Here is a 26,569-nt window from a genome sequence, read left to right on the forward strand (position 1 = left end):
TAACGCCGCGGAATCCCCGACAAACGCGCGGATAGTAAAGTTCCCAGTTTCTCCAAACGCGCTATACAAATGATTAATCCGAAGACCAGAGGCCACAGAGGACAGGCGGAGCAGGACTTCAGAGCCGTTCTAACCACTTTCTCAGCCACAGTCCGCCGTCCCGCCTTGGGCCTCCGGGCGGTCGCGGCTCGCGCTCGGGTCCGCCCCGCAGGGGCCACGCACCCAGCCCCGCGTCCCCTCCAGGCGGCACCTCCCGGCCCAGGCAGAGCCGAGCACCTGGGAACCGCGCATCGAGAACGCCCCGCGGGGAGGCGGCTCGGGGGAACCGGCTCCTCCGGCGGCCTCGCCCACTGCAATGCAATCTGGGTGGTTTTTCCAGGTCCCTCCCTGTCTTGTTCCGCGCCCAGTCCCTGCCCCCGCAGCGCCTGCGGGCCGGGGAGCGCGGCTCGGGGACCGGGGGTGAGGGGCGAGCCAGCCGAGAACCGCGGGGGGCGCCTTCCCCACCACGCACTCTGCGGTCCAGGAACTGAAAGCACTCGCCGCTGGAGCTCGAGCTGCGGACGAGGATGGCCCCGAGCACCCTCGTGGGCCGGTGAAGCGCTACCTAGCCCCAGCCTCCGCCCGCTCTCTGGGGACGCGAGCTGCTACCTGCGCCGCGGGCGGCAGCGCCTCCGCCCGCACAGTCCTGCCGGGAAACGCAGCGGCGCGGCCCTGGGCTCCTCAGACTCCCTCCTCCCTGCCCCCCGGAACGCTCAGCCGCTCCCCACTGTGTCCGCGCTGCCTCGCGGCGGGGAAAGCGCGCTCTCCCGCCTTCCCGGACACGCATCCCGACAGGTTCTCAGATCTGTACCCGGAGCGGGTTCCGGCAGTGACTATATATATGCTTGCCTGATTTCACACCATGAACACAAAGGGCTGGATACCTTGGGCCCAACTAAGTAATACTTCGGACCGATTTCGGTTCTCCAATAATAGAGAAGTTGGAAACATAAAACTCCAGGAAACGTCACCTCTGGCTCTTTCCTCTCCCACGTCAACAGGTCCCAACCACATTGCCTTCTGACTTGGTGGCTGGGTGGCGATAGTGGGCGCATAAGCCTCTGTGCAGACCTAGCTTAGCTAGAGAAGGGAAACTGCTCGCAAAGTTGGCCAAATCGACACATAAGTACAAAGGCAAAGGTATGAGGAGGGACGTAGGGGTCAGAGCTGGGAACTGAGGGAAAATTTGCTTTGGCCTGATTTAGGAAAACATTAGTGTGTATGTTTTATTTAGGGCCCAGAGCAAAACAAAGTTTGTGGGCCCAGCCATGGAGAAGCTTCTAGTCTCAAGCTAGCAGCCAGAACCAAACAAGACGTGGCAATTAAGAAGTAGAAGAGAGACAAGGAAGTGGGGTCCATTGTGCCTAAATTTCCTCGCGGGGACTCCCTGCTCCGTAGCGCGCAGCGTCTGCGCCTTTGGGCGAAACTTGGTGGCTGGGTGTGCTGCCCCGGGCGTCTGGCTGTGTCTCCAGAAGGTGGGTAGCGTCCCGGGGTTTGGAGGAGCTCGGGCCTGGGCTCTGGCCGGGAGAGAGGGAGGGCCCACAAGGTTTCACCTACTGTTTGCACTTAAAGGTGTGTTGGGCTCGGGAGCGGCTTTCCCGGTGCTTGGCAATTGCCCCTGCCGCTTCCCGGCTATGGTTGGCCGGTGCCTCCCTCCGCGGTTCGCCCTCTTGGGGCGCCGCGCCCTGAGCAGCTACGCACCCCAGGCTTCACCTCTGGCCTCTTTTCTCCTCCCTGCGCCAGGCCTTTTCCCTTGACCCTTTAGAACCCCCGGCTTAGTTCCCCCACAGTCGACATTTTTCCATGCCCCCCATCCCTCTCGATTACCTCCAAAGGGGTGACCCCCACAAGCGACTCCGGCCCTCCCCTCCGCGCCCTTCACCCCTCACCCTTTTCCCGTCTGGCCTCGGCTACCCTTCGGGTGGCAACCGTCTCTTCCCCGCCCCTCACGTCTCCCCCTCCTTCCTTCTCGCCCTCCTGTCTCCATTCATCCAGCCATTGTCTCCCGCCCCCTCCTCCCCTTTCCCCAGGCGGCCTCCACCCCCACCGCTGCCACGTCGTAGTTTGAAGGAGCCAATGGGCCGGCGCCGCCAGGTGTCTCTTACCTGCACCACGTGGGGGAGGGGGAAGGGGCGGGCAGGTAGAGCCACATCCCAAAACAGAAAAGCTTTCAGCCATTGCGCGCTCCACCCGGGGTGCAGCCCAGCTCCTGGCTTTTTGCATAGACGCACGGGCAATTGAATACAAAAAGGGCAGGCCTCCTGCGCCCTCCTTCCCACCCCCTTCCTGCCCAGGGTGTGGAGCACCGACCAGGTGTGGGCTAGGGTGGTTGGTTACCGCCTTTTGCACCGGCGGCGGCGAGGAGGGGGGGGCGGGCGCTCTTTCTTCTTTTTCTCTTGGAAGAGGTTTTAGCACGGGTTTTCTCGTTCTCACTTCCACCCCGCCTCACCGCCTCCCGACCCCCCTCTCCCCCTCCCCACCTATCGTCATGACGGCGTCTCCGGATTACTTGGTGGTGCTTTTTGGGATCACTGCTGGGGCCACCGGGGCCAAGCTGGGCTCGGATGAGAAGGAGCTGATCCTGCTGTTATGGAAAGTCGTGGATCTGGCCAACAAGAAGGTATTCCTCCAGATTTCTGTCCAATTGATAGGAGTGGGGCAAGAAGTTTATTGTAGAAGTTTGGAGAGTCGGTAAACAAGTGCTCTCGTTTAGCCACTTATGAGGCTGGACCCGAGGCCTACAGAATCCAGAGTAAAACCAAACTTGTTGGCCAACGGCCTGGGAACCGTTTCAGTAATCTGAAATCTGGCTCAGGTGGAGCGGCCGGGCGCAGCCGAGCCAGGTTCTCTGCCCGTCGGGGGACGCCCCGCGGAGCCGGGGTGAGATCCTTGGGGCTCGGGTTCCCACTTCTGGGCCTTTCCGACCTGATCCGGGTGGGGGTGGGGCCGGAGGCAGGGCCGTGCCGACCTCTCTGCCACCGGAGCCGCTCGCGACGAGTGAGCTTTGATTCTGTGGCCAGACCCCTGCAGCCGCGCTGGCCGCCCCAGCAGGGGAGCGAGGAAGGAGGGTGAATATGGAGGCTTCCAAATTGAGGAAGGGGGAAACTGACCCCAGTTTCTTTCCGCCCTGGAGGTGGGACAGTTGCATGAAGTGCTAGTTAGACCGGATCAGTTGGAGCTGACGGAGGATTGTAAAGAAGAAACGAAGATCGACGCGGAAAGCCTGTCCTCCGCGCCGCAGCTGGACCAAGCCCTTCGACAGGTGACAGCCTTGGGCCGCGCGGTCCACCTTTATCCAGGCCACCCCGGCGTCCCCCGCAAGGCAGCCCAGACACACCAGGTCCCACGCCCTCGCCGGCCGGTCCACGCACATCCCCGGGGCAGAGTGGCAAGACGCCCAACCGCGTGGGTGGAAACCCGGCCTTGGAGGCCGAGGTGGACCTCTTGGGAGGAGGTCGCTGCTCCTCCAAGCCTCCCAGCCCCTAGCGTCGTGGGCCCAAACTCGCTAGTTTTCGAGTCTTTCCTGGGGCTTCAGGAGCAGTCGGGTTTTACCAATTGAATGAGGAGCAGAGGTTGAATCCTAGCGCCCCCATCCCGAGGCCCAGACGCCCGACGCGCCCGTCCTCTGCGGGGCTTTGGGTGTGTGGCTCAACGCTAGGACAGAGGGCGCTGTAGTGTAGATGAGCGGGTGGGCCCCGCGAGGCGTGCCAGAGGCGGCCCCAGTTCAGTGGGAAGCTGAGGGTGCCTGCTTGGCTTCAAGCTTCTGAACTCCTAAAGGCACGGTTTGGGTTCCCTTATTACTTCTTCAGTGGCTTTGATCCTAGCTGGGGAGGGCTTGCAGACCCGAAGACGTAGGGCTGATCGTTGGGTCACTGTGAAACTGGTGGAACCCCCTTAACAGAATTGAGGTGACCTAAAAACCTGCTGCTTCCTGGTTCTGACGGGTACTGGATCAGGGATAGGGCGGGGCGCTAAACACCTGTGCACAGGTGCGTGTCCGGTGCTCTCTTGGCCTGTGCGCCAGGACACGAGGTGCGAATTAATAGGGGAAAGTTATCATTTGGGATTGTGTTCCAGGGAAAGTGTTGCCAGACTTCCCAGAGGTCTGTATACCCATTAACCACCTTTGCTTATCAGAAACTGGCATCTTTCTTAATCTTGAAACATCCGAACATAAAATAACACCAGGGAATGATGTAATCTGAAGGCAACCTGCTGATGAAACGAGACCCGACTTAAAAGTCTTGAATGTGGATTTAGCGCAAAAGTAGACGGGGGCACTGAAGGGAGAATGTCTATACTAAATTCTCCTGCGGGTGAACTGTGGGTTGATTGGAAAGCTTGCCAATCCAAAGGATTCTAGATAGCTTGTGGGAACGGAGCCTTTCTTTCTAATGTTGCCCCAGCACTGGTGTCCTCTTTTATGGCAGCGTGGTTTTCGTTGGTTACCAACACGTGGGGCCACTTTGCCGGAGTTTGTAAATCCTGCTTAAGTTGCATCCCTGTGTCTTGTTTACAGTTTAACCAGTCAGTAAGCAATGAACTGAATATTGGGGTTGGAACTTCCTTCTGTCTGTGTACTGACGGGCAGCTTCATGTCAGGCAAATCTTGCATCCTGAGGCTTCCAAGAAGGTAAGAGTGCTGGCTTCTCGGAGAATGATTGGACCTTCCTTTGGGGGTGACTGAAGGCTTTTTTTTTCCCCCATGGTTTATCCAAGTTTCTCCATTTTAAAAAGATGTGTGTCGGGAGTTATTGTTTCCTGGCAGAATTTCAGTTTGAGAAGATAACAGAGGAATAGTGGTAATGGTTTCACAACAGTGTGAAATGTAGTTAATGCCACTGAACTGTAAATATTGTGTTGTGTATATTATTGAATGTTAAAATGGTAAATATTGTATTATGTATATTTTACCACAAAAAAATCATGACCCTTTAATAGAGATCTTTGAGATTGCAGTAATTTTATAGATACCTTCTGGTGACTTAACAAAAGTTTCTCTTTTTGTTTTATGTTGTTTTTGAGATGGTTGACATTCCCCCTTTTCTAAGCATATTAGCTGAATTTTGACATGTAAAGTAACAGCAGGTAGGCAGGAGAGAACATTTACTTTTAAATTTTAAGACATTGTAATATTCCCTTCTGTAGAAAATGCTAGAAAGGAAGGAGCAAAGAAAAATAGTTTAATTAAACCTTGTTAATCGTAACTAATTTCATTAAAGAGCTTTGTACTGTGTAAAGACCTAGTCATATAACTAGTGAAACATTAATTATAGCATACTGCACTTTGACTTAAAGTAAATATTCAAAACTAATTAAATACTGTATCATAACAGTAGGGTCAGCCTTCATCTTTTACCTTTGCTGGTCTTTCTGACATAGAAAAGGGTATGGAGTGAAAAAAACATAATCTTACTGTAAAAATGTGACTCCTCTCTGGGAAGAATACTGAGGGGCTGTGGGGAAATGGAGACAGCAGAGGGCAGCCCCAATGTAGCCAATCATTGCTAATATAGTTGATCTTATCAACTTAATTAGTTTGAGCTGTAACTTTTTATTGTGGTAGGCAAATACTGAACTTGAAAAGATGAAGTATTTTCAGGAAACTGGATGAAGCAAGTCTTCAAAGAAAGATTCAGACTGACAATTGATGTCCCAAGTATAGTGACTAGTCAGTACAGATTTTTCTTTTTACCTCACTAGGGAAATGGAAAGAAAGGAGTTAAATATATGATGACAATTTCAAAAATTCAAGGGAGAAACTCAAGTTCCTAGATCTTAAAGGTTGAGAAAATCACTCCTCTTATAGCAACTTTTGTAATAACTTGGCTAAAGGGGTGGCCACGGGGAGTGTTTTTTGTTAATTAAATGTTAGACCAGTTGCTATCCCCTTGATCCAGAAATAGATATATGAGGATTTTTTTTTCCCCTTTCAAATTCTTTTGGAGAGGGATAAAACTTAATACTTTCCGTATTTGGCTTGAGGAAAACAGCTGTTTTTGTTATTTTAGATGGGCTGCTTTAAAATGTGGAGAAACCTCCAGAGAACAATTGAGACATTTTCCTGAATCACTTCTATTAGGATTTTCATAAAGAAACCTGAACCAACTTAGTATCCTAAAACCAGAAACTAATTTAGTATCATAAAGGAATTCTATTCATGGCAGGGGGGAAGGGGGAGAAAAAATGGTAAAACAAAATAATCCTGCCATTCAGAAAACAATATTATTATTTTTCTCTAATATGAACATATTTGAAAATATTCTTCCAGGTTTTTGTAGAAAAGCCTCATTTTTATAAGGAGCATTCATACTACACACACTTTTTAGCTATTTTATAATTAGTATAACATCAATATCTTTTGTAGGAATTAAATGTTAAGTATTTTTAAGTGGATACAGCTATTTAAAATCTTTTATTGTAAAATGTGAGTTATCAACAGGTTTTAAATGAACATTTTTGTAGATAATCCTGAAGGTTTCACCATTTTTTTAAGTAACTGTTTTGAAAACCCTGACCATGGTACAATGATATCTATTTCATTTTTTTTAAGATTTTATTTATTTTTTTGTGAATCTCTACACCCAACATGGGGCTTGAACTCACAATCTCGAGATCGAGTTGTAGGCTCTACCAACTGAATCAGCCAGGTGCCCCTGCCAGACATCTATTTTAATTAAATAATTATATTTAATTATTTAATTTAATGAGCAGGTGTACATCTGATAGATCCAATGAGGAAATCTGAATAGAAAGAGACATTGTATAAATGTTATGGTTGCAAACATTAAGTCTTTATTTCCTTGACTTTCTAATGTATAAGTAGGTAGAAATTCCCAGTAAATCAGCAGAAACTATTTTGAAATTGTAAGAAAAATCTAAATTCAGTTTTAAAAAATTCATCTTTGACAGTTATTTGATGGGGTTTTTTCCTACAAAGGGAAACAAAAATGCATTAGTACAATATTTGCCCAGACAGTTGAACTTGCTTAATAAGTACGAGAGTAGTACTAGTAGCTAAGAACAGTAGGTAACTATTTCTTCTTTACCCTTGAGATTTGTGATATCTTTTTTTTGTTTGTTTTTGAGTCTAATTTGAGTTCTCAGGTATAGCTAGAATATTGGTCACAAAACTAATGTGGGACTATAATTTGGCACAAAATCATGCTTTTTAGGTAATCAGGAATTTACTATCTTGCTCTGATTTTAGTATAAAAATATGAGTGTTATATGAGCCTAGTATTTAACTATGTTTTGTAACTGAATCCTATATCTGGGTAGACACTGTAAATATAAGCATCTTTATGAGAACTGAGAGGGCTAATGTTGCTGCCTGAAAATATAGACTGTATGAAATGATTATGGCTGAAAAGAGTGTAATTTTATCAATTAGAAAATGTATGACAGCCCAAATATAGCTTCAGAAGTGTTTTGAATGGAATGTGTAATGGAACACAAATGTAATCTATTGCCTTAAAATAAGATAATTTTTTTCCATGACACTTGTATATAGGATATAATACAGTACTAGAAAATAGTCACTCTTATATTTAATTTTAAAAATTAATTTTGGTAAAATATACTCCATGCCATTCTTAGGTTCCTAATTATTAGAGAAACATTAAATTCATTGAGTTAACAGTGTCTACCTTGTCCTTCCTCAGAATGTATTATTGCCTGAATGCTTCTATTCCTTTTTTGATCTTCGAAAAGAATTCAAGAAGTGTTGCCCTGGTTCACCTGATATTGATAAACTGGATGTTGCAGCAATGACAGAGTGTATCCTTTAAGTGATTACCCAAGAATCCTTTGAAAAGGTAGCTCCAGATAAAATGGCAATTCAGGAAACTTTAAAATCCTTTTGTTAGTGTATGAATGAAATTGACCTGTCCAAAATTTGTCTACTGTGCTAGGAAGAACTAATAGTACAGTTATAGGCATCTTTCAAAGTAGCTTTTATGCTTATTTTTTTTATTTTAGAGGGAGCGCCTGCACGAGCAGGGGAGAGGGTCAGAGGGAAAGAGAGAATAAGAATCTTATTCTTATGCACGGAGCCTGATACAGGGCTCGATCCCATGACCCTGGGATCATGACCTGAGCTGAAATCAAGACCCTGATGCTCAACCAGCTGAGTCACCCAGGCGTCCCTCAAAGTTATGATTTAATTAATTTCAATACTGATTTAGTGTGATGGATTTAGAGTTGGATTTTTGTGAGTTGAACATATCTAAAATAGATTTTCATTTCACATTATGGGAGTGTTTTTGGTTTTTTGGTTGATGAAGAATGTGAAGACTACCTTCTTTGATAACGGATTCCAAGGCCACTTATTCTTGATTATCTTTGTTTTAGGGCTTATTTTGACACCTTTCAAATGGATATGCATTTTTTTAAATAGCGGAATATATGCTCTTTACAAACGTTTCATTGGTATTTCTTTTAACCCTCCTTGGGTTTCTCAAATACATATGGTGATTATAATGAGTCCTCTTTTGAGATGGTACAATGAGGTGGGGACTTTACCCCAAAATCCTTTCATTACCAAAATAGCATATTTGATGCAATATGTATCCTAAAAGTAAATTTTATAATCACAAATCTTGTAGTCATGAATGACTGACTTGTCATCTTCCATCCAGTAAGTTTTAAAAGTGCTAACTAATAAGCAGTCATGTGCTAACATCAGATGTGAAATTGAGTAATAGAAGGGTTGGGCAACTTACCCAAAGCCACTATGAGAACAAACTTAAAATTGCATTTAAGTTCTTTCAGGAACCTGTGGGTCATAGATGTTTATTCTTAAACTTTCTCACTTTTTAGGAGCCAAAGCCTGATTCTTGTTTTATTTCAGAATTTCCTTTCCTGATTGGAAAATGTTTGCATGTTTTTCTTAACCCCTTGTAAGCAGGTCAAACCCATTATGTCTACCTTCTTTCTGGAAGTAGTTAGCTGGAAATTTGCTTTAGCGTCCCTAGTAGTGCTGGGAGATGGATGTAGTAAGCTCATTTTGAGGGAACTTTTATAAGAATTAAAAGGTTTGGACACCAGAAAAATTCTTACTGATTGTTTTGTTGGTTTGAATGCTGTATTAGCCTGCTAGGGCTACCATGACAAATACTATATAGGCTATGTGGCTTAAACAACAGAAATTTTATTTGCTCACAGTTTTGGAGTTTGGGAAGTCTAAGGTAGACAAAAAGAGATCCAAAAAATCAATAGATGGAGGGAAAGTCTAATAAAGTTATCTTAATTGAGAAAAAGACAATTTGAGTAGAAAAGGCAGTATATTAAGAATTGTTTATCCTTGACAATTCAGTATCCTCTTTTAGCAAAGAAAATCTTCCCCTAGTGATTATAGGTCACATGGTAGTAAAAATTTCCACAGCTACAAGCAAGAGATGCTTATATTTGGGTTTTTTGGTTTTTCTCAGTGTGTTGACAGTTCAGGGAAAATTTATTAAAAGTTCATCCTTTTTTTTTTTTTTTTTTTTTTCTCCTTGGCTTCTTGTGACCTTCACGTGTATAAAATTTGGGGCTATTAGTAAGCATTTTCATTGTGGTGATCTGGACTTTTTACTTGCTCTCTGCTTTGCACTGGTATATAGTACTTTATAAAATAAAATTGAATTATCTGACATTAAATTTTTTTTCGTTTTTATATTAGAGAGAGAGAGCATGAGCAGGGGAGGGACAGAGAGAGAGAGAGAGGGAAACACAGAATCCAAACCTGGCTCTAGGCTCTGAGCTGTTAGCACAGAGCCCTATGTGGGGCTCGAACCCACCAACCTGAAGATCATGACCTGGGCCGAAGTTGGATGCTCAACCAACTGAGCCACTCGGGCACCCCTGAATTATCTGACATTTAAGTAAATAGATATAGGATGCTATGACAATTATTGTTGTTTTCTTGTCATTCATGTTAATCCTAGCTCTAAAACTATTGTTGGTGGTTCTTTTTCAAGTGCCATGAAGATGAAAATCAGAAATATTTGACTATAGTAAACAAAGAAATTGTGCATAAAGCAAACTTGGACTCCATTTCAGACATATCACACTTGGAGTATGATCTCATGGCCCTTTAGTAATGCATTCATTGGAAAAACTAAGGTATTTCCTTTTTTTCTTTTTTTAAGTTTATTTATTTTGAGAGAGAGTATGTTCAAGTGCATGAGCAGGGGAGAAGCAGAGAAAGAGGGAGAGAGAGAATCCCAAGTAGGCGCCACACTGTCAGCACAGAGCCTGATGCTGGGCTCGATCCCATAAGTCGTGAGATCATGACCTGAGCCAAAACAGAGTCAGCTCAACCAACTGAGTCACCCGGGCACCCCACTATTTTCTGTTTCTTAAATAGCTTAATTATATCCTACTTCCTTTGGGCTTACATTGGAAAAGTCTTAGATTTATAGTTTTATTACCAATCAGAAAATTGATTTTAATCTTAAATGATCTTATTAATGTTTTATCTGCATATTTTTTCCCCACTTAATGGGTAAGAAATCTTAAGCTTTCCTAACAGTGGTTTTTATTTTACATTGCAGCTGTGATGAGTTATTTTATGACTCCTATTCAGAGGAATCATTATTTCCTTGACTAGACCACCAAAGTTCCCAGCTCAAAAAGTCATAATGGGGCTTCTGGGTAGCTCCGTTGGTTAAGCATCGACTCTTGATTTTGATTCAGGTCATGATCTCATGGTTCGTGAGTTGAGCCCCACATCAGGCTCTGTGCTAATAGCACAGAGCCTGCTTGGGTTTCTCTCTCTCTTTCTCTTTGCCCTTGCACTGCTCATGCTCTCTCTCTCAAATAAATAAACTAAAAAACACAAACAATCATACAAAATATGACTATCTACTTGTCCTTATCTATGCATAGGATTTCTACAATGTCTGGACCAAAGAGTTCTTTCAGTTCACTAAATATTTCCCTTTCTAATATGGAAATGACACTGAATTTGGAAACCTAAAGATGGTCATTACACATCCTTGATGGTTTTGCCAAGTAGATGGAGAGTCATTTGCTCCTGAGGGAATGAATACCTGTTGGACCAGGTAAACCAGCAAGGGAGGGAGAGGCTCTTGCCAACCCTTGGAAAGGAACAAGTAAGAGAATATGTAGCTTTACTTTCCTGGGAAAGTTACTTACCTTCTCCAAGCTTTACTTTGATCTCAGGTATTCCCAAATGAAAGCTTTGTAAACCACTAGGAGCTATGTAAATGAAAAAGTATGACCACTTTGATAAAAGAAAGGGTTTAGGAATTTCTTGAGTGCGGTTCTCGTCCTTATTTTAGTGCTTATTTCCCTCTTTTGTCTTTGTGTTGGTTCTGAGACCACTTCTGGTGTTAGTTGTTGGGTCTCTCTGAGTTCTTCAAGTTGCAGTTTTGTTACCTGCTTTTTAAATTATGCAGTCTCAGCAGACAAGAAGACCTCATTTAGCAGATGAACGACGGGTAGCATTTTGTAAGCTTTTTATTTAATCAGGTGAGGTGGTGAGGGTGTGAAATAGGGATTGAGGCCTCAATTTTTATTTTTTATTTTTGGAAGAAATTATCTTAGATTTTTTTGGAAACAAATAGTTTTCTCCTGTGGAAAAGACCTTTCGATTATGGGACTATTTGTATAAATGACTTCTTTTATCCATTTAAAAAAAAGAACCCTATTTTCCCCCCAGTGGTGGATGGAATTACTTCCTCTTGGTTTCTTAACCTATTTTTTCTTTGCTTTGTTGTTCATGAACTAATTTATTTTCATTAATCAAGACCTCTTCCATTTTGTTTATTGTACTTAGCCTTTGGGAAGAACTTTTTAATGAAGTCTGGCCTTGTAAGGAGAGCAGTGAGCACTTGTGAGTTAAGTGCTTACTGTATGTGCCTCCAGCAGCCTCATAACCAGTGGGGGAGTGTCGCCCCCTTTTTACAGCTGGGAAAACTGAGGCTTAGAGTTAGAAGTGTCAGCATTTGAGCCAGAGTCCTTCTGAGGTAAAAACCGTGCTCCTTAACTAGGGGGTAATATTCTAGAATTTACAGAGCTCACTTGAGGGTGGTGTTACATGTTAAAATAGATGATCTCCCTTGTAAGTTTATATTCTGTGTTTCCTGAGCACGTGTTGAACTATTCAGCAAGAAAGAGGAGTGAATAGAAATTTTGTAAAATTTTTATCCAGTTGGATCCGTAGGTGCTGTTTATTATTAGCAAATGCCATTTCACTAGTACAGCTTTCTATTATCAGGATAAAAAAAAAAAAAAAAGTCACTAAACCACTCTTGTCTGCCTGTCCAAGGGTTAGTAGGGGTGTGTGTGTTTCACCACTTATTTATTTTTTTAATAAATGTGTCATACTCATGTTCTCCCAATCACTTTTTTTTTTAATGTTTGTTTATTTTAGAGAGAGAGAGAAAGAGACACAGAGCACAAGCAGGGGAGAGGCAGAGAGAGAGGGAGACACAGAATCCAAAACAGGTTCTAGGCTATGAGCTGTCAGCACGGAGTCCAGTGCTGGCTTGAACTCATGAACCCCAAGATGCTTAACCAACTGAGCCACCCGGGTGCCCCTGTTTCACTACTTCTTGATGAGGGTGAAGGATTGTATGTGTGTATGCATGTGCTAACACAGTGATATTGGCCTGTTTTCCCATATATTAAAGATCAAGATAAAGCCTTACCAGCAGAATGGTTGAGAACACAAGCTCTCAAGTCAGATTTATTGGGGGTGAATTTACTATACCTCTTAGCTTCATTTTCCCCATCTTAAAATGGCCATGCCTATTATAAGGAATAATAAGAGGGGCACCTGGATGGCTCAGTTGGATGAGTGTCTGACTCTTGGTTTCTGCTCAGGTCATGACCTCCTGGTTCAGGGGATTGAGCTCTGTGTCAGGCTCTGTGCTGGTGGCAGAGAGTCTTCTTGGGATATCCTCTCTCTCGCTCCCCCTCTCCCCCCTCCTTCCCTCCTTCCCTCCTTCCCCCCCCACCTCTGACCCTATCCTGCTCATGCTCTCTCTCTCTCAAAATAAATAAACATTAAAAAAAAAAGAAGAAGAAGAAAGTATATGCAAACACGTAGCCAGTGCCTGGCCTCCCACACACTTTCCAATGTTGCTGTGATTATTCAAACCTCACCAGGTTGTTGGGGATGAAGAAAAACAGCTTCAAAGGACTTCCTTGTTGACTTAAGACCTTATTTAAACTATTTTACACTTGAAATTTTTTTTTAACTTTGAGCGAGTTTGGATATAGACCTTTTAAAGCCTCAGGTACCTGTTAGTACAGCTAATCTTCAAGGTTAACTTAGCTTCTCCAGTTGTAAATAGTGTGTGTGGTTCATTCTGCACTTACTCGCTTATTCTGATAAATCCAATTGCATAAACTTTCATTGCCCTTCTTAAAAGGGGGAGGGAAGTACCAAATCCTCCTTGGTACTTTTTTGCGTATGAAAAGGATTTTAAATATCGCCAAGTGTACAGTTAAGCTAGGTTAGTAGTTGACCTTGTTCACTGGAGGGGGAAAATTATCTTTGGCATCTCATCGGCATGATATGAGCCAAATCCGCAAATACTCTGGTTTGTGGTCTGTAGTAAGTGACTAGAAATACTGTATATTCTTGGCCAGCACTCAGAGTTATGTTAATTTTGTGTGGTTATTTTAATTATAAAATAATTTACTTTTAAAATCGGAGTTTGGGAATTTCAGGATAATTTTTTTGGTTTGTTTTAGATGGCGTTAGAAGACTTTGTTACCATAGAGTCTCTCTTTTCCTAATTTGTTTATCCCACATATGTGTCTTTTTCTAAAGTAGACATTTTCACTCTTTTGTGGCATCAGCCCATACTTCTATTTTATTTCTTTGAGATTACAATTGAGTCATCAGTTTTGTGTTTTGTTAAAATAATACCTCCTGAAGTAATATTCGTTAGGATCGGTCTTATTTTTTCCCTTCTTGGAAAGAGTAAGCTTCTGGGAAATACAGTTAGAAAACTATGGGTTTTTATTTCTTTTTCCAGCATTTTATTACTGGTATGAAAAAGTTTTTGTTGCCTTGGCTGTTAGTTCTGTTTGACAGTGGCATTCTTGATTTGCTTTTTTCAATTTTTTTTTTTTTTTTTACGTTTATTTATTTTTGAGACAGAGCATGAATGGGGGAGGGTCAGAGAGAGGGAGACAAAGAATCTGAAACAGGCTCCAGGCTCTGAGCTGTCAGCACAGAGCCCGACGCGGGGCTCGAACTCACGGACCACAAAATCATGACCTGAGCCGAAGTCGACTGAGCCACCCAGGCGCCCCATTGATTTGCTTTTTTCAAAGCCTACTTTAGTATGAAAGGTTACTTACAGAACCTATTTTTTTTTAATTATGGAACTCAAGGGTAATTTATCACTTGCTTTTTCCCTTCTTTCCTTCACATAATTGTAGGAAATTCAGTTCTTTGTTGGAATACTAATCCAACTTTTCTCTTGCCATATTGTTTGTTATTCTTTTTGTTCATTAGCATAGGTATTTTATTGTAACATGTCTGGCAATTAGGCAATTGGTGTTTTAAATCAAAGAGTAAGAATAGAATGGGAGGAAACAAACTTGTCTTCTGAAGGGCCTATGACAGGAAAAAATGGCGTGGGGTTGGAATTTCTAATTGGGATGCGATTATAATGTAGCTTTAGCTTAAAAAAGAGGTTACTTAAAAGTGAAAATTAATAACCAAATGTGTATTTTTAAGCAGTCAGAAAAGGTAACTTTTTGGCTGGATAAGCTAATAGTGGCGAGTTTTTGGTGATTCACCCCGCCCCGAGAGAGTTAGCTAATATTGATGAACTCTAAAATCTCACACTCTGAATTCCACCTTCAGCTATGGTATAAGTTTGGGTCAAATCCTGAAATCTGTTTCACTGAAAAGAGTGCTAAGGAAAATGTTCCCCCTACTCAGATGAAGGCAACAGCTGGACTTCTGTAAGCTCAGTGTAAATGCAGCACTTTGCTCAGTTGTAGCCTGAAATGTTAGTTTTGTTCCCACCATGTCTGGCTTTACCCTTCCTCATTTCCTCATGGCATTTCTCATTTGTAAAGCTGGCTGAGCCTGTTCGTGCTGTTGTGGTTGCCTCGAGGGCAGAGTGAGTAAGTTGCATGATGAGCCATAAATCAAGGGGCATAGACTCATCTTTCCTTTCCTCAAGATCAGACGTGCAGCAAGTAATTCAATGTATAATTATGAATTGATAGAGGAAAGAATTGGTACTAAAACTTTTTTTTTTTTTTGCTATTCTTTATTTGTTATTCATGTTAAATTCTGGTAAGGATTATGGATTGAGCAAGCCTTTTGAAGAGAGGGTGTCTGTGTGTGTAAGTGTGTGTGAGTTTTGGTTTAGGTTTGGGCATGCAGGAGGTTGGGTGACTTTTAAAAGTTGTCAGGAGCTTAGAGCTGCTGATCCTTGGTGTGTGATGTCTTGAAGGGAAACATGTTGGGACGTGTTATGTGGAACCAAGTTAGCCAAATGTCTAGAACATATTCCTACTTTAAATGTAGAATTCAGTAAATAATCCTTCATCTACCAATCTTTGTCTACACAGACAGGATACTTTACATTTTTACTTTTGATCATTTTTCACTTGACTTTGATATATACATTTAGAAAATCTCTCATAAAGTATTGCTTAAAATGAATTAAGCAAAGCTGCTTCTCTTGGTTCAGGGAATTATGTACACATAGTCAGATCAGAGCTGTATTGTAATCCCAGCTCTCTTACAGACGAGCTAGTGGACTGGGTAAGTTATGGAACTTCTCTAAATCCTAGTTTCTTCATCTGTTTGGTTTTACTCTTATCTATCTGGTAGGGCTATTGCAAAAACTGGAGGAAACAGTCAGTGTGTGTAGGGCGTGAAATGTTTAATAAATGTCATCATTTATGTCACTAGATTCTGGGAAATGATAGGTGCTGTGATAGATGGATAGAGAACAGAAGGAGGTAGGGGCCTGTGCTTAGGAAATATACAGTACAGTTGAGGACAGAAATATTTTATGAGAATGGTAATATCTAATCAACTCTTAAATTGACGGTTGCAGCCTAGAGCAGTTAGGGAGGGTATTGTTGCTGGGTAGGAGTTACCTATGGTCTAATTTGGTTAGGGGATTAGAAAGATAAGAGAGCTTCATAGACTAGTTAACTGAGGAAAGGTGAGAAGGCTAGAAACCTCTTTATAGGAGAGAGAAAACAGTGGTTTGAATGGAATATACTCTCCCCATTCCTATTCCTTCAAAGCTTGATTTCAACCAATATTCTGTTTGGGGATAGAATGTTGTGATGTGGTAAACGTTCCTGTGCTGTTCTGCTTTTTGGCCATCTTCAAGCAATCGCTCTTCGTTTAGGCCAGAGGTCAGCAAACTTTTCCAGTAAAGGTCCAGATAGTCAATAGTTTATACTTTTTGTAGGCCACATATGGTCTCTGCTCATATTTTTCTTTTTATAATCCTAAAAATGTAAAATCCATTTTTCTGTTTTTGATCGTCCAAAAACAGGCTGACCATCAAGGGTTGACTCTTGCAATGTTTTTCTTTCATTTCCTAAGATAGGGTGTGTGTGTGTGTGTGTGTGTGTGTATTTACTGATAGGGGTTTTGATACAGCACTGTACAGGTCCTTACATGGGGTTTTTTTAGCCAATTTTCTTGAAACTCTGTTCAGTAATGGTCTCCTATATTATAAAAATTTTCTAGGGGTGCCTGTGTGGCTCAGTCGGTTAAGTGTCCAACTTTGGCTCAGGTTATAATCTCAGAGTTTTTGGGTTCAAGCCCAACATCAGGCTCTGTGCTGACAGCTCGGAGCCTGGAACTGGCTTTAGATTCTGTGTCTCCCTCCCTGCCCCTCCTCTGGTCACGTTCTGTCTCTTTCTTAAAAATAAATGTTTAAAAAAATTAAAAAAAAACAACAACTTTCTCTGATCATTCAGTGGATGGTGAGGGGTGAAGTTGGAACAATTGGGAACCATTAGCCTATACGAGTGGTTCCCAACCTGGAGTGATTTTTGCCCACTTGGGGACATTTGGCAATGCCTGGAGATATCTTTAGCCAGAACTCAGGTGGGTAGAGGCCAGCATGCTAGTAAAAATCCTATAGTACACAGGATCCCCACCCTATGCACCACCACCCACCCACCCCAAACAAAGAATTGTCTTGGCCAATAGTGCCAAGGTTGAAATAAAAGTGATTTATACAGTGGGATTGGTCTCCATTTCTTGGATACTTTTCTCTTGATTCCATCGTAGCCCCTGACAAGGCCAAAAGCAATTATTCTAATTGCAGGGTTCCAGGGGTGCCTGGGTGGCTCAGTTGGTTAAGTGTCTAATTCTTGAGTTTGGCTCAGGTCCATGATCTCACAGTTCATGGGATCAAGCCCTGAGTTGGGATTCTCTCTCTCCTCTTCATCTTCCCTGCCCCCGTTCGCACGTGTGCGCTCTCTCTCAAAATAAATAAACGTTTAAAAAAAAAAAAAAAAAAGAATTGTAGGGGTGCCTGGGTGGCTCAGTTTGTTAAACATCCAACTCTTGGTTTTGGCTCAGGTCGTGGTCTCGCATTTCATGAGTTCAAGCCCCGCATCTGGGATCTGGGCTCCATGCACTCAGTGCAGAGCCTGCTTGAGATCATCTCTCTCCCTTTCTCTCTGCCCCTCCCCCTCTCATTCTCTCTGTCTCTCTTGAAATGAATAAATAAATATTAAAAAAGAATTGCAAGGTTTCAAGGGACTGTTCAGTGGCAGGGTTTGCGTGGTAAACTATGGCTAGTCACAGCTAGTCCTTCTTAGCTCTGTAAGGATTCTTAAAGTACCCCTCCTCACCCCCTCCCTTGCCTTCCCAGAAAATTTAGGGCAGTTGTCTCCCCAGAGTATCTTCATCATTTGTTTCTACTGTTTCTGTCCTGTCGTACTTTTTGAAAACAACACTGGATTAATACTTACTGTATACCTTCCATGGATAATCATTTCATTTTATTTTTAAGATTTTATTTTTAAGTAATCTCTACACCCAACATGGGGCTCCAACTTACAGCCCCACGATCAAGTGTCACATGCTCTACTGAGCCAAGCAGGTGCCCTGATAATCATTTTAATGACCCGTTCCATGGTCATTGCTCAGGTGGAAGCATCCATCTCCTGGGATTGATTTTCTAATTCCTGAGGGGTCAGCACATTTATTTCATCACTAGATGATGTAAACGGTGGGATTAGGGGGTGGGGAGTATAGAAATTACCATTTCAGCTTGATGATTATCCTGTGAGTATACAAATAGGCATCTGGTGAGTTCAGAATTTTGGTCATAAATGTGACTCTCAAAGTGTGATTATTATGGGTTATGAAAGTTGGTTACCCAAGGGTTCTAGGATGAGGGGGAGGACATCGCTTTTTATAATGCCTGCTTTGTGCCTTGGACTTGTTTTATCTCATTTAATCTTCACAAAAATGCCCAGGGAGGTAAAGATTATCACAGCTTTGGCTTTTCAGATAAGCTGAAGTTTAGTAGGGTTAAGTAATTTGCCAAGGAACATATGCCTGCATTTCTACATGTAGTATATTTAACTGCAGAGAAATGTAGCCGGATGAGGGGCAACACAAAGTGAATTTGCGCAGCACCGTGGGAAAACAAAGTCTCTTTAGTGGAGAAAGAAAGGAGGAAGGGGGGGTGGAGCTTGTGGAAGGATGAAATGGAAAGGGATTTTTAATTGAATGGAAAAGGATACTTATTGCTCATTGAATTAACTCCTCAGATGATTGATTATAATGCTTGGTGGAAGTCAGGCTCTCTGAACTGTTTGAATCTTGTATCCTCTTTGATTGCTGTGAAGTAGTGCTTTGAAGTTTTTCTTAATGTCTGTCTTCGTTTTTTACCCTTATTATAAAATACCAGTTAGAAAACTAAAATAAAGACAAACAACCACCCAGATTGCTGTTTTCATTTCAAATTGGAGGAAAGATAGGTCCCACAGTGTTATCTGTTGTATACGTTGTGTACTATATTATGAAATTTATGCAAATTTATACATAATACAAAGTATGACTGTAGTATTGAAACTTAGAAATAACAAAATTAAACATTTTAATGACTTCTTAAGCAACCATTTTGTCAAAGATACATGCTTCTTTTAGAGAGATTATAAATTTGTAAAACTTGATGTAAATCTCTTCTGGTCCCACTCTCCAACCCAACTTAAGCCATGCATTTCTCAAAATCCATGTATCCTGGCTTGCTCAAAGCATGTATTCACTTGATTGAGAGGCATATTAGCCATTGTTTGTTAGCTCTGAGTATTTGAATTCTTTCTACAAATTTACTCTCAAAGGACAAGCATTTGCTGCCATCTAAGAAGGCTATACTATATGGCTCTATAAATCTGGTAGGGAAGTTCTGAGTAAAGGTGGCATAGAAATAGTGTCATCACTAATCTGAAGTTGTTTTTTTTTTTTCAAACAGCCTTAAAAAGCCTTTTGATGCCTCATGATCTTGACTGATGTAACTATCTTTTTTTTTTTTTTTCCTTTGAGAGGGAGAAAGAATCTAGCAGGCTCCATGCCCCGTGCAGAGCCTGATGTGGAGCTTGATCTCACAACCATGAGATCATGACCTGAGCTGAAATTGAGTCAGACACTTAACTGACTGAGCCACCCAGGCACCTGCCTATCTATCTACCTACCTACCTGCCTACCTACCCATCCATCCATTCATTTGAGAGAGAGTGGGGGATATTTATTTATTGAGAGAGAGAGAGAGATGTAACCATATCTTTAAATTTTTTTTAATGTTTATTTGAGAGAAAAACAGAGCTCATGTGGGGGAGGGGCAAAGAGAGAGGGAGACACAGAACCCAAAGCAAGCTCCAACCTTTGAGCTGTCAGCACAGAGCTGGACACAGGGCTCGAACTCACGAACCATGAGATCATGACCTGAGCCGAAGCTAGATGCTTAACCAACTGAGCCACCCAGGCATCTCTAGATGTAACCATATCTTTAAGTCAGTATGATCACTGCCTTGGATGTACTATAAAGATAATAGGATGAAGAGGTTTACTAACTTTGGTGTATACTAGGTAGTTTGAAACTAAACGAAAGTGCTTAGTATTCATGCCTTTGCTACTACTCAATAAATAGAAATTTTATTACTAGTCATGCCTCAGGATAGGATTGATTAGGCCATTTTTTTATATATTTGCCCAAGAGGGAAATTGGAGACTCCAAAAAGTGTGGGTGAAGTCCAGACTGATAGGAAGCATCTATTCTGTCATTTCAAATAATTCTTGATCTCAGATGTATTTTACTTGGCTTCTTGGCTCTGTGTAAGTTTAATTTGGGGTTAGAAGCAACCTCACGTTACTTCCTCAAAATGTTTCCTTAACTTAATATCCCAGGTTTAAACCTTGAGAAGAATAGTTCAGTCTCCCGGTATGGAGCCTCTCAAGTTGAAGATATGGGGAATATAATTTTAGCAATGATTTCAGAGCCTTATAGTAAGTATTGCTGTTTTAACAGTTGCAGACGTAGAGTTTGATCCTGCCATTTTTCCCTCATGTATACTTTTAAATCTCCTGCCATATCTTTGTCTTCCTAATAGGTAAAATGATGACTTCTGTTTTCTCATTTTTAGATCATAGGTTTTCAGATCCAGAGAGAGTAAATTACAAATTTGAAAGTGGCACTTGGTAAGTACTAGAGTGGTATTCGGTTTGAGCCTTTTAATTTGTTTTATTCATATTGTGATATTTAACTCTTCTTGTAACTTCACTAAACCTTTTGGCTATCCATTGTTAAAAATATTACGTTATTTATAAAAGAAAGTTGTATCTTAAAGTGAGCTTGGATGTTGGCATTAAACTTAAGTGGAATATTTGTATCTCTAGTCACTATGACCCATAGGTGTTGTATCTGTGACTCTTGCTTTAGCCTCTCAGAACTATTCATCCTCTCACCAGAGAACTTCCAAAGGAAAAATCATAGGCTTTAAAAGAGTTCACAAGGCCCTTACGGAGATAATTTTAAGTATGTTCTATCAACTTCTACTTTAAAGCAAAGGAAATAACTGGCAAGAAGTATGAAATGGTGGTATCTCATTCTGATGACAGAACGGTTTGTAAATCACAGCAGCGAATCCCTGAGATTGCCTGCTGCCTGAAGTGAGCAAAAACTTTGGACATCTTTGCCCAGCGAGAGACTTTGAGGCCTATTTAGTTGGGGAGAAAGTGACTCATTCTGAAAGTGTCCTAGGACTATTAGAAATATGAATATGGGAGAAATAGCACATCAAAAGGTGTTAAAATATATAATAGGTGATTTGCAAATGACTCATTAAGGTGTGGGAACTCCCATGCATTTCCATAAACACTCTGATGGCTCCCCTGTTTGATAGGGGAGATATTTTAATGGCAGTGTTCTGACTGCATGCACACATTCCTGATGTGGGTTAATTGTCAGCTTTATGCAGATCTTAACTTTTGCTGTGAAACTGGATTTAAACTCCACTGGTATACTGGCCAGATCTCATAATAAATTTAAACGTATTCTTCTTGGTTCTAGGAACTTACTGGCTATCAGGGTATCGGGAGAACTTTGCTTTCTGTGACTTGATCCTAGGTCCTTTTGAGTTTATGGCAAGCAGGCAAGCAACTCCACTGATAGATGGTTTGTTGAGTGAGCTACCCGTGTGGGACCTGCTTTGGCACTTTCCTTTCTATAGTGAACCACCTAAAGAATACTTTGTGCCCAGATAATTTGTTTTTAATATCTTTATTTTTGAGACAAAAAGAGCATGAGCAGGGGAGGGGCACAAAGAGAGGGGGACACAGAATCTGAAGCAGGCTCCAGGCTCTGAGCTGTCAGCACAGAGCCTGACGCGGGGCTCGAACTCACCAACCGTGAGATCATGACCTGAGCTGAAGTTGGATGCTTAACCGACTGAGCCACCCAGGCGCCCTGAGTGCCCAGATAATTTTTGAGGTTCTGAAATAAATGAGGCAGTATTAAAAGTCTGTCTGAACACCAAACAATACCTTATGTGTAACTAGGAAAATGGTAGGAGGGAATAGTTTGGACTCCCTAGTGCTAATTATGCAAACTGAAGTTTTGCTTGACCCACAGCAGCAAGATGGAACTTATTGATGACAACACCATAGTCCGGGCGAGAGGTTTACCATGGCAGTCTTCAGATCAAGACATTGCAAGATTCTTCAAAGGACTCAATATTGCCAAGTTGGTTTTCTTTAATCTCTATTTTGTTTAGTAATCCCAAAGGGATAATGGGTGTCCTACCATTTTTCCTCACTGTGTTTTTCCCCCACTGCTGTCTGTCCTTTTCAAAGGGGAGGTGCAGCACTTTGTCTGAATGCCCAGGGTCGAAGGAACGGAGAAGCTCTGGTTAGGTTTGTAAGTGAGGAACACAGAGACCTAGCATTACAGAGGCACAAACATCACATGGGGACCCGGTACATTGAGGTACGTCCTCACAATCTGAGATCCTTGGCATCTTGAATGAATATTAATGTTGGAAGGCTCAGAAACTGTATTTAATTCCCTTTTCTTTTCTTAGGTTTACAAAGCAACAGGTGAAGATTTTCTTAAAATTGCTGGTGGTGAGTGCTTTTTATATAATGTGGCTATAAGAAGAATCTAAAATTTATTTATATACTAGAATAAATAAGTAGGGTCATGAATTTATTGCTTAAAGAAACAAAGGAATTGACTTTTTTTTTTTTTTTTTTTTATAAGTTGGAAACAAGACCCATATGGTATCAGTGACTAAATGTATACACTCACCCTAAGGCTTGAGTCAACCAACTGTAGTTAAATAGCCATTAACAATAGTAACATATGGGAGAGTCTGGCTGACTCAGTAGACCATGTGACTCTTTTTTTTTTTTTTAATTTTTTTTTCAACGTTTTTTATTTATTTTTGGGACAGAGAGAGACAGAGCATGAACGGGGGAGGGGCAGAGAGAGAGAGGGAGACACAGAATCGGAAACAGGCTCCAGGCTCCGAGCCATCAGCCCAGAGCCCGACGCGGGGCTCGAACTCACGGACCGCGAGATCGTGACCTGGCTGAAGTCAGACGCTTAACCTACTGCGCCACCCAGGCGCCCCGACCATGTGACTCTTGATCTTGGGGCTGTGAGTTCAAGCCCCATCTTGGGTGTAGAGATCATTTAAAAATAAAACCTTTAAAAACAAAATAGTATCATAAAAAGGTGAAAGGGTCATTGTAAAGTCTTGTACAAAGGAAGAGAGTAGTTCTTGAAAGAAATTAAATAGTCTGAAAACTACTTTGAAACAATCACAGAATACCACACCAGAATACCTGGAATTGTTGTATATCTGCTTATAGTTTTTCTCTCAAGCTTCCTTAACTCATCAATGACCAAAAACATAGTACTTTTCTTGCTCTAATATGTTTGAATATGTAGTGTTTTGTTTGCAGTACTATGGTCAAAAAGAAATGGGAACAGATATTTATCTAATTATTGAGTAATTTGTTACTTTAAAAGCTGTAAGTAATGGATAAAAAATGTTAACTATGGTTTGTCTGACAGATTTTTTCTATACATAAAACTACTTTGTAAGTTTTTATTGCTCTGTTCATACAGCTTTATAACTTTCTCCTTTTAGTATATTATAAATATTTTCCCATGTAACTATTATATGTTAATTACTATACAGTATTAAGTACCATACATTATTTTAAAAACACCCCTGTTGGGCATTAAAAGCTTATTTCCAATTTTTCATGCTAAGTATGTTGCAGTGAATATTTTTGTCTCTGAATATACCACTCATTAGGATACCTCTCTAAAATTAGGATAGTTGAATCAAAGAATGTAGGTAGACCTTTTAAGAGGCTTTTGAAAATCTTCTATTGCCAAATATATACTAGGATGACTTTTACTTAAATATAGAGAACTTTTGTATCTCTGCATTATATAGCCCTGGTTAAAATCCTTGCAACTGTTGAACTTGTAGTAAAAACATCCTGTTTTCAATTTGCTAGTATATTTCTATTCTGGCACTTATTCCTTTAGATAAACGAAGGCTTCCAAATTCAGAGCTTCAAATTTAATAGTGCTTCCAAAATCCCAAAGTGATGTTTGATATTGGTTGGTGATGAAATACATTTGGAGTTGCTATGGCTCTGAGGTTCCATGATAGCTAATATTGTAAATTGAAGAAGCAAAGTTAACTAATACGTTCATGCCTGGGATTTCATGGCTTGTAGGTAGTATGATAGTTTGCTCTTAAAGGAAAATGTTCCTGGGGTGCCTGGCTGGCTCAGCCAGTAAAGCATGTGACTCTTGTTCTAGGGCTTGTGAATTAAAGCTCCATGTTGGTGGTAGATGTGCATTTGAATATTTGCTATGTGGCAATATTGTACAAAATGCTTTATGTCAGGCAGAATGTTGATAAATCTTGAAATTAGCTGCCATGTATGTTCATTATACTTCCCTTAACTTGATTATTTTTGAAACTTTCTTAATAAAACATAGTCAGGAAAATAATAACAAAAGTCACCAAAGTGCTTCATGTATAGTAACTTATTTAATTATCATAATTTATGAAGTAGGTAATTTTACCTCCACTTTTAGATGAGGATACTAAAAGATAGGGGTTAAACTTGACTAAAGTCATAACCTAGTAAATGGCAAAGTCAAGATTGGGCCCAGACATTCTAGCTCCCTGACCAATGCCCTTACCTATCATAATGACTTACTGCCTCTCTGTGAGAAGAATACAGTGGTTGGTGCATGATTTAACTGTCTGGCCACCTTCCTAAGTTAACAGGTGTTTTATGAAAACGGTAGGGGAAAAGTTTCAAACTTGTGGGAAGAGAATTCTGATTCCTGGGATGTTGTCATGAATTCAGTGGGAGTGTGAATTTTAATTAAAAACTCAAGACATTGCCAAGAATTTTGCCATTTTAAATTTGGTAAAGTTGATGTCTTAACCATTTCTCCCCATGTTTCCTGGTATTTGTGTTCCCTAGGTACGTCCAATGAGGTAGCTCAATTTCTCTCCAAGGAAAATCAAGTCATTGTCCGCATGCGGGGGCTCCCTTTCACGGCCACAGCTGATGAAGTGGTGGCCTTCTTTGGACAGCATTGCCCCATCACTGGGGGGAAGGAAGGCATCCTTTTCGTTACCTACCCAGATGGTAGGCCAACAGGGGATGCTTTTGTCCTCTTTGCCTGTGAGGAATATGCACAGAATGCATTGAGGAAGCATAAGGACTTGTTGGGTAAAAGATACATTGAACTCTTCAGAAGCACAGCAGCTGAAGTCCAGCAGGTTGGTTTTTTAAGAACATTTTGGTGCTTAGTGTGATTTATTATTTATTTCCAAGAACAAGACTACATTATTTATTGTGCTAAAATAAAACTTGAGAAATACAGAAAGTGTAAGTGCATTTTTAAAATTTTTCATTCCATAATTAAAAGATAACCACTGTTATTTTCTATATGCATAGGAAAAATACTATGTTTTTATATAATTAGAATACTGCTATAGATAAACTTTATATTCTGTTTAAAACCTACGTATCTTGAGGAGTCTGAGTGGCTCAGTTGGTTAAGTGTCCAACTCTGAATTTTGGCTCGGGTCATGATCTTCCGGTCCATGGAATTTAGCCCCCCAAGTCAGGCTCTGTGCTGACAAGTCAGAGCCTGCTTGGGATTCTCTCTCCCTCTCTCTCTGCCCTTCCCCCTCTCACACGTGTGCTCTCCCTCTCTGTCTCAAAATAAATAAGCTTAAAAAAAAACGAAAAGTCTCTTACCAATAAAAAAAAGAAAAAAAAAACACTTCCATATCTTGGAAGTTTACCCATGTCTAAAAAGTTCCATTTTTAATATGTCTCAAAGGTACATGATTTATTTAGAGAACCCACTGTACATTTAGGTTGGGGTTTTTTTCTCCTATAAGAAATTTCTAGATAAACATGCTTATAAAACTCAACTTCTGGTTGATTTCTTTAGAACTGGATGGTGTGAGCTTTTAATGTTTTTAATAACTTACCAAATTTATTTCCCAAAAGGCTTACTCAGTTCCATACTGCTGGTGACAGCATGAAGTGCCCTTTTGTCCTGTTATTGCCTTCCAGAATTCAGAGTTGTTTTTGAGGCACAGATGGGACAATCGTTTGCCCCACATGGTCCAGGCATGAAGCCATCTGCAGGGTTTCAAGCGTTTTGACTATTCTTGACTTACCAGCTGAATGGTCTTCAAGGGTCTGTTCATTTTTCCTTGTATCTGAGATCATGTGGACTGCCTCACATGTGGCTCTTCCAATTTCTTTTACTTGGGTCCCATAGTAGAACAGAGTCACTTTAATGATTCATTTTTGTCCTCTTCACAAGCAATTAGCACACTGACTCCACTATTATTTCTATGAGTTCATAAAATGATTTTGTCTAGCTTTTTTCTGCAAAGCCCATTGTGTATTGTGGTTTGACATCATTGCCCAAAGTTGAAAAGAACGTTTCACCTGGTAGAATACCAACATGTTTTTATACCTACAGTGAACAGA

At 41.5% G+C, this 26,569-nt stretch overlaps 1 protein-coding gene across 6 annotated transcripts in view; it reads left to right on the forward strand.

Moving 5' to 3' along the window:
- Positions 1-2,191: 2,191 nt before the first annotated feature.
- Positions 2,192-26,569, forward strand: part of ESRP1 (epithelial splicing regulatory protein 1) — a 64,365-nt gene continuing 39,987 nt past the window's right edge. For 5 of the 6 annotated variants that reach the window (XM_042924166.1, XM_042924167.1, XM_042924168.1 and 2 more), the window contains exons 1-10: positions 2,502-2,659; positions 3,173-3,301; positions 4,559-4,672; positions 7,704-7,818; positions 20,420-20,518; positions 20,656-20,710; positions 22,143-22,253; positions 22,364-22,496; positions 22,591-22,633; positions 25,034-25,335. In XM_042924166.1, coding sequence (XP_042780100.1) covers positions 2,528-2,659; positions 3,173-3,301; positions 4,559-4,672; positions 7,704-7,818; positions 20,420-20,518; positions 20,656-20,710; positions 22,143-22,253; positions 22,364-22,496; positions 22,591-22,633; positions 25,034-25,335 — 1,233 coding nt within the window. In that variant the 5' untranslated portion in view covers positions 2,502-2,527. Of the gene's footprint in view, positions 2,660-3,172; positions 3,302-4,558; positions 4,673-7,703; positions 7,819-20,419; positions 20,519-20,655; positions 20,711-22,142; positions 22,254-22,363; positions 22,497-22,590; positions 22,634-25,033; positions 25,336-26,569 lie in introns of all 6 variants that reach the window. The other variant, XM_042924169.1, reaches the window with a different exon arrangement.

The sequence above is a fragment of the Panthera leo genome, chromosome F2 (assembly GCF_018350215.1).
Source record: "Panthera leo isolate Ple1 chromosome F2, P.leo_Ple1_pat1.1, whole genome shotgun sequence".
Taxonomy (NCBI): Eukaryota; Metazoa; Chordata; class Mammalia; order Carnivora; family Felidae; genus Panthera; species Panthera leo.